Source organism: Salmo trutta, chromosome 3, assembly GCF_901001165.1.
Source record: "Salmo trutta chromosome 3, fSalTru1.1, whole genome shotgun sequence".
Classification (NCBI taxonomy): Eukaryota; Metazoa; Chordata; class Actinopteri; order Salmoniformes; family Salmonidae; genus Salmo; species Salmo trutta.
The window spans coordinates 54,204,523-54,212,850 of NC_042959.1; the positions used below are offsets into that span (position 1 = coordinate 54,204,523).

General features: G+C 41.1%; 1 protein-coding gene across 1 annotated transcript; it reads right to left on the bottom strand.

Annotated features, from left to right (window-relative positions):
- Positions 1 to 1,619: 1,619 nt before the first annotated feature.
- Positions 1,620 to 7,766, bottom strand: LOC115179026 (tumor necrosis factor alpha-induced protein 8-like protein 2). The gene is made up of 3 exons (XM_029740375.1): positions 7,296 to 7,766; positions 2,773 to 3,096; positions 1,620 to 2,614 (listed from the first exon to the last, which is right to left on the bottom strand). The coding sequence occupies exons 2-3, from the start codon at positions 3,088 to 3,090 to the stop codon at positions 2,372 to 2,374; spliced, it is 561 nt and encodes a 186-aa protein (XP_029596235.1). The 5' UTR covers positions 3,091 to 3,096; positions 7,296 to 7,766; the 3' UTR covers positions 1,620 to 2,371.
- Positions 7,767 to 8,328: the final 562 nt, after the last annotated feature.

The following is an 8,328-nucleotide window of genomic DNA, read 5'->3' on the forward strand; positions in this document are numbered from 1 at the left end:
AATGTGAGTTGGTATAGCCTAGTCTTCATTGGGTGTTTGTTACTATTACGCAATGATGTACATATTTATTTTTAGAAAACTACTGAGCATTGCACTTTCTTTTTCTGATCTTGGCACTAGGTTGTAGTCAGTGGTAAGGTTGCCTTGGTATTTAATTTAATTTTGGCAACCATGATTTACGGATGTATTGTTACAATACTGAATTGGCCATACTCAATGAAAGTGAGGAACTTGTTGGATCTCCTTGCTATTTGTTGCTTTTCTGCTGTTTTAAGTAAATCTAGACGCGTAGTTTAGAAGTACAAGATATATTTTATGTTGCCTTTAGTTATTTTAGAAGCATCTGGCCTGGTTACTCGTCCTGATATGTGATGTTACCGTTGATTCACCAGTTTGTCCCTTTTTTACCCAGGTATTTCCATTTGCCCACTACCTACAGTACCAGTCAAACGTTTGGACACACCTCCACATTCTTTATTTTTACTATTTTCTACATTGTAGAATAATAGTGAAAACATAAACTATGAAATAACACATATGGAATCATGTATGAACCAAAAAAGTGTTAAACAAATCCAAATATATTTGATATTCTTCAAAGTACCCACCCTTTAACTTGATGACAACGTTGCACACTTGGCATTCTCTCAACCAGCTTCATGAGGTAGTCACCTGGAATGCATTTCAATTAACAGGTGTGCCTCGTTAAGTTCATTTGTGGAATTTCTTTCCTCAATGCGTTTGAGCCAGTCAATGGACATAGACCGGTGGAAATCTGTCCTTTGGTCTGATGAGTCCAAATTTGAGATTTTTGCTTCCTACCCCCATGTCTTTGTGAGACGCAGAGTATGTGAACGGATGATCTCTGCATATTTGGTTTCTGCCGTGAAGCATATAGGAGGTGGTGTGACGGTGCTTTGCTGGTGACACTGTCATGATTTTATTTAGAATTCAAGGCATACTTAACCAGCATGGCTAACACAGCATTCTGCAGCGATACGCCATCCCATTTGGTTTGCGCTTAGTGGGACTATCATTTGTTTTTCAACAGGACAATAAGCCAAAACACACCTCCAGGCTGTGTAAGGGCTATTTGACCAAGAAGGAGAGCGATGGAGTGCTACATCAGATGATCTGGCCTCCACAATCACCTGACCTCAACCCAATTGAGATGGTTTGGGATGAGTTGGACCGCAGAATGAAGGAAAAGCAGCAAACAAGTGCTCAGCGTATGTGGGAACTCCTTCAAGACTGTTGGAAAGTCATTCCTCATGAAGCTGGTTGAGAGAATGCCAAGAGTGTGCAAAGCTGTCATCAAGGCAAAGGGTGGCTACTTTGAAGAATATCAAATATATTTGGATTTGTTTAACACTTTTCTGGTTACTACATGATTCCATATGTTTTATTTCATAGTTTTGATCTCTTCAATATTATTTTGCAATGTAGAAAATAGTAAAAATAAAGAAAAACCCTTGAATGAGTAGATGTGTCCAAACCTTTGACTGGTACTGTATGTATACACATTGTTGTCAATTTGTTCATAAATTGCACATATTGTACATTTTAATAACATTAACTAAAGATGTAAAGTCAATATATTCACAAATAGACAATAAAGGTACCAATTTACAAGGCATTTTATTTTTTTCCAATCCTATGATGTACAAGGCCCAAATAAAGCAGAATTATTTTATAGCCAGTTCTTAAATATTCCAATCCAGTTTCTCTTTGGGTCTTATAAAATGACTGTCTTGTATCCACTGTAGATGTGCACTGTTTTTGTAAATAAGCTTATATTTTTTCTTTGATACATGCAGTACTGAGTCATTGCCAGCTGGACCACTAGATTGTAGTACTCTATTCTTATTTCACCTCTTGCTTTTAACCCTTGTTTTCATTCTGTCAGTCAGTATTGTGCAATCCTTGAGGTTTCTCTTTCCCTATACAGTACCTAATATGTCGAGAGAGTGAGAGAAAAATAAACAACCAAGAAAATAGAATAGTAGTAAATGAGAATGTGAAACCATGGACGGAAATTCCACTGTATAGAAATCAGGTGGTTGACACAATCTTAACCTAATCCTGACTTTCCAGGAACTCCATTCGTTGAGACACAATTCATCAGGAGACATTAACTTTACACCATCCTGCGTATTCTCATATTTTTTCCACGTTGGGCAGTACCCTTTATGGAAAATAACAGATCAGTGAGTGACTACATCAAGTAAAACTTGAGTCGCAAATCTCGCCAGTTCTCATTTAGAGCATGGACACTTCCTGTCCTTACACACAGTCCTCTCTTGAGTTCTAAGCAGACCCCATTTAAGCAGATCTTCCAGTGTCTCTCTCACAGTCATAGACTTGCTCACACTCATAACGTCCCCTCCTCCAGCAGACGGTTGAGGCCAGTGCAGATTTTGGTGAGGTTGGGTTTAAAGGGTCCGTCAGGGTTGTACAGCTTGGTCAGAAGCTCTGGATCGGAGTAATGGTTGAATACGTGGTTGATGCGACCATGGGATTTGGGTGTGAGGTGGGAGTCGACTAGCTTCAACAGCAGATCTCTGCATCCTGTCAGGATCTCCGACATTACTGTCTTGTCAAAGGTGAACTCCACCTGAACAAGAAGTGGGAAATAGAGATAAGACGATGACAACATAACATTGTTATCCTATCTGTTTTCATAGAGAATGATGGGCCGTTAATGCATAGTGGTCTATGATCGATTAACTCACTGTAACATTATAGTGTTATGCAAGGTGCCGGCATGTTTACCTCATAGAAGCTGATGGCTGTCATGGCTCCTTGATGCAGCTTCTTCTTGAAGTCCTGGGCCAGACTCAGCTCCTCTGGGCTGAAACGGTTGTGTCTGAACAGCACGCCAATCTTTACTGCTATCTTGATCAGGTCCTTCACCACCTTCTGGGCCTCTGAGCGGTTGCCTGAATACTCTTTGGAAACTCGGTAGAGCTCGTCCAGGATCTCACTGCTGGTGTCGTCTATGAACATATGGACCACAGACTTGTTGGCCATGTGGCTGAGGATCTTCTTCTGGGCCTGCATGGCCATATCCTTGGAACTAAATGACTCCATCCTTACCTGGGGGTTGGGAGAGAGAAGTGAGCAGAGATAGCTTATTATGTTATTTCTAACTCCTAGCTCAGCCGTGCCACAGGATCTCCCTCAGTTCAGTTTTCTGGGCTTTTTGTTTTCATATCACGGAGAATCCAACTGAGACATCAAGGGGATGTTCCATGGGTAATACCAGTGGTGGAAAAAGTACCCAATTGTCATACTTGAGTAAAAGTAAAGACACCTTAAAAGAAAATGACTCAAGTGAAAGTCACCCAGTAAAATACTACTTGAGTAAAAGTCTAAAAGTATTTGGTTTTAAATGTACTTAAGTATCAAAAGTAAATGTTATTGCTAAAATATACTCAAGTATCAAAAGTAAAAGTATAAATCATTTTAAATTCCTTATATAAAGCAAATCAGATAATTTTCTTGTTTTTTTAATTTACGGATAACCAGGGGCATGCTCCAACACTCAGACATCATTTACAAACAAAGCATGTGTTTAGTGAGTCTGCCAAATCAGAGGCGGTAGGGATTACCAGGAATGTTCTCTTGATAAGTGTGTGAATTAGACAATTTTCCTTCCCTGCTAAGCATTCAAAATGTAATGAGTACTTTTGGTTGTCAGGGAAAATATATGGAGTAAAACGTACATCTTCTTTAGGAATGTAGTGAAATAAAAGTTGCTGGTTAATTGTGCCATATATTAATAGTATTAATAGTAAAGTACATATACCCTAAAAAACTACTTAAGTAGTACTTACTTTAGTACTTTACACAACTGGGAATTACCCACCGAGGCTACAGTCTCACCCCACACCGTGTCCCTGTCAGGGGAGTGAAGATGCAGAGCGCTAGACCTCATGGGAGGACATGAGTGCACCTACATCACGTAAACACACAAAACTGTTGCACCACACACCGTTTAACAGGACGAGTGTCATTGCAGCAGGTCCTGTGTTGCAGGGTCATTTGATGTATTCAATTTCAAATGAACACAGTAGGTTCTGTGGTACACCTATGGAATTGGGCCTAACCTAAATGTAACACATAGTCTAATGCTCAGAAGGTACCACTTTCTAGTATAAGCCTTTATACATGGATGAAATAGATAGTTATTTGTGTATCTTTACATTGTGGCCACATCATTTCGACATCATTTTCAACATTGTAGAAATGGGTATGAACTATGTATAAAAGGTTACACAATTCCTACCATTGGTTTCTGTTACATGTCGAGAGCATACACAATCATCCTGTGGTGATCATTTCAGGACTGAATCCCCACTTAAGGCCTGTGTGGACAAGTATGTGAGAGAGGCAGGTAGGCTGAATAGCTCAGGCAGGTTTCTACAAGTGCTCCTAGATTGCATCAGAACAGGGGGAATGGAGCAAGTCATGGTCCTAGACCCAATGGCTATCCTTCACTCTTAGAAAAAAAGCGTTATTCAGCTATCCCCCATAGGAAAAACTATTTTTGGTTACTGGTAGAACCCTTTGCTTTCCAGAGGGGGTTCTATATGGAATGGCATTCTCCATGGAACCCAAAAGGGTTCAATCTGAAACCAAAAGGGTTCTACCTGGAAACAAAAATGGTTCTCCTATAGGGACAGTTATAGAAAGCACATTTTTTTCTAAGAGTGTATATTTACTGTATTGGAATCCTCCCTTAGGCAAAAGGTTTTACTTTGAGGCATCCTTTAAGTGGCAACAAGGCTTTCACACATATGGGTCTTTTTTAAAATCGCTTCAGGGCCCGTATTCACAAAGAGTCTCAGAGTCCTGATCTAGGATCTGTTTAAGCTTTTAGAAAGTAATGAAACAGATTATATTGACTGACAGGAAATGGTCCTACGTCAGCACTCCTATTATGAAAGGCTTTATGAATACGGGTCCAGGTGTGTGTGTAGTAGTGCATGCGTGTGTGATCCAAATGACTGTCATCTATCTGACTCACAATTGATGCAGTAAGCACTAAACACAAATGACTTTTCTGCCAATAAATCAAATGATCCTGACATACTAATAGGCTATGTTCCATAATCAGCAAACACACATCTCCCATTTGACATCCCACTGGGTTTTTATTACATGCATATCCAGTGTCACATTTCTAATAGTACGCTCCAGGACAAAGCCTCCGCTCTCTGTGGGAACATTCATTAGATTAATTTCCCTTAACGATGATAATGGAAGTGGAACAGCATGATAGCTATTTCAGATTCACTCTCAATCGCATTCCAATGCAGAGAAGCCCAGTGGGGATTGAGAGACGTGCATCAGCCATCTATCCTCCCTGCAGAAATATGGAGCTCCAGCTGGAGACAGCTGGCTTTTTGGATGGGCTTAAAGGAAAGTTCACTCTGTTTATTTGACTAGTCTGCTAAGTCAATTGTTTAAAGGATAAATATAATTTTTGGGTTGTCTTCATGTGACAGCCCAGAGTACAATGAAAAACCACTCTCCTGATATGGACAGCACAGGGCGGACTGATAATGCTTTTTATGTTTACACAGTTCATGTGGAGTACAGCAACAATGACCATGTACACATTTAGAGAGCACTCAAGAAGGTCAATTTGAGTTCTGTCCATTAGGATACGGATGAAAGAGCACTAACTTCTCCATTAACAATAGGAACCAATTTTATGAAACCAGACATTATTACACTTTCAGGAATGGGAAAAGCCAAGCAATGTGGGTCTTCCATGACTCCAGTGTTAGGAGGGCAGGTTGTGTGGATCAAGAAGAGCTGTGCTGACTGACTTGGAGATAGTGATCGCTGATTGGAAGATTATGCGCAGGGGGGCGGGGTGGGAGAGGTAAATATTTAGCATTCCGTAGATGACTGCTGTGTGTGTGTGTGTGTGTGTGTGTGTGTGTGTGTGTGTGTGTGTGTGTGTGTGTGTGTGTGTGTGTGTGTGTGTGTGTGTGTGTGTGTGTGTGTGTGTGTGTGTGTGTGTGTACGCCCAGGTAAATCCTCTGGACTCCCACAGGGCTTAGCAGGGGAATTGTGGGCTCCCTTCGACTTAGAATGTGACTTCTACTCCTGCTATTACAAAGCACCAGGTCAAGCAGACATGTTCCACTAACACTAGCCCTAAAGGCTTATGTCACCCGCCGCCTGTCACCAGACTTGAGTGGTATTATGGGGCAATGAGGCCTCCCAGTTCTTAAAGTGTCTATTCAGAAGGGAGAAATGTTCAGGGTATTTCAGATAGAAGTATATCATATAGGCTGGGCATGACTTTTAATCATACAAACAGAGAATATACGCAGTTCTACCACCTCATTGAACACACTCCTGGTGGCATTATCCTGAGCTCAGGTCCAGGCCTTTCTTTTCAACAGAGGACCTCACAAAGTGCGGAACTTTCCAGTTTTTCTCTCAGCATTTAGTTGGTATGGGTTTCTAGATCAGGATATGTCCTGTGTGTGTGCAGGTTCAGCATGTGGCACAATAATGGACCAAAAACTGGCATCACAACAGTATTGCTTCATTAACAATGGTGTTGGACTGAATGCTTGCTGTTTGATGCTGGCAGTTTTTCATTCAAAAGTGTTCATACAGTATGATTTTTGCAAATTTTGTCAGTCTTGTAACGTTTCTCAAAGTCTTTGAAGAGTTGTTGTTCAAGACCGACACACAACTCTGCTGGCTTATTAAGGAAGCGAAACAGCAGTTGGTTTGTGGTGACCAGTTTTGTTTTTACCCCTTACTGTTTTGTCCAACACATTGCTGTGTCATTTCCATGTCTTTGTCTTTCGCTCTGACTGGCTCTCTGGCACTCTCAATCCGTGTAGGCTAGTAGAGGAAAAGAAAGTCCACAGCTCGTTTGATTGTGCAAGCTCCACCAGGCACAGATGGTTTCTCTCCTCAGTTATACAGCTGTCTGTCAGGACTGGGTTCCGTTTGTACCTGTTCCAGCATGACTCTGAGTGTACATACAGTGCACGTCTCCCAGGTCAAGTGTAAGTTACAAAAGTATCGAAGAGGAATTCACACATGATCTTATTTGGTCCTTCAGTACCACCTTCCTTCTCACTTTATCCACATAGGCTTAAACTGTATTGAAAGATATAACAAAAAAACGACACGCTCCCTACAATAATAACACAAGTGTTATATTTGCAAGAGTGTATGTTATTTCTGTCAAAGGTAGAGCTATCTGTGCATAGGAAAGACATGGCTGTGTTATCAGAAAGCCCTGAGAGTCTTCTTACCTGTGTATGCCTGAGAGAGTCCTCCCCTCCCTCCTTCGTGTCAAACGTCTCAGTCCCCACGGCACGCGGCTCAGGTTGTCAGCATTGAGCACGCGTTAATGGAATCCCTTCATCTTACCAGGTGAAAATAAAATCCCTCTGTGTCTCGTCTGTCTGTGCTGCTCGCCACCGTCTCAAGATAAATGTCAGTTTGTACTTCCTTGAGGAACTAAATTGCTATGACACACCCCTTAGTGTGTTTCTCTCTCTTTCCTTCTCTATCTCTCTCTCTCTCTTGTATTTCCCTCTGAAATTCAAATTAAAACTTTTGTTCCTCTTCAAACTACAGTATCTCTCTCTTGCTTTCCTTCCTCTTCATACTTTATCAGTCTCCCTGTTTCTTTTTGTTTCTCTCTCTCATCCACTCTGTTCCTCTCTCGCTCTCTCTCTCTCTCTCGCTCTCTGTTCCTCTCTCGTTCTCTCTCTCTCTCGCTCTCTGTCTCTCTCTCGCTCTCTCTCTGTCTCTATCTCTGTCTTTGTCTATCTCTCACTCTCTCTCTGACTCTCTCTCTCTCGCTCTCTCTCCCTCTATCTGCTGACAGTGGGCCTCTGCTTGTCCTGACAAGTGAAAACCCCAGAAAGAATTTAGCAATAATCCAACGTTTGAAAGGGGAGCGGCTTAACCCTTTTTGTGTTCACCATTGCAGGAATGCAGCTTCTGTCAGCAATGGACACCATGTCACATCTGCTCTTCAGCAATGTATAAATTCATATAGTTCATCTGTTAATCCTAAACCTTTAACATTTTCACTGCTTTACTTATGTCATTGTAATTTTGACCCTGGCAACATAGTAGAGTATTAAGGGATTATACCGTATGGAGTATATACTGTATTATAACTACATTGGCAGGAATGAACAGTATTTCAAAATACTGAGTTCACATTGGTTTGAAATGGAGGGAAGTCAGTAAAAGCTGATGACTATATAAGACCCATTTACCAGTTTTGTTTGCATTGGTTGCCATAGATTTTATCTCTCCTCGTGTTGGCTT

Excerpts from the sequence above, each read along its gene's own strand:
- LOC115179026 (XM_029740375.1), bottom strand. The coding sequence starts at position 3,090 with ATGGAGTCATTTAGTTCCAAGGATATGGCCATGCAGGCCCAGAAGAAG. Across the intron at positions 2,615-2,772 it reads CAGCCATCAGCTTCTATGAG|GTGGAGTTCACCTTTGACAA; the intron begins GTAAACATGCCG and ends CTTCTTGTTCAG.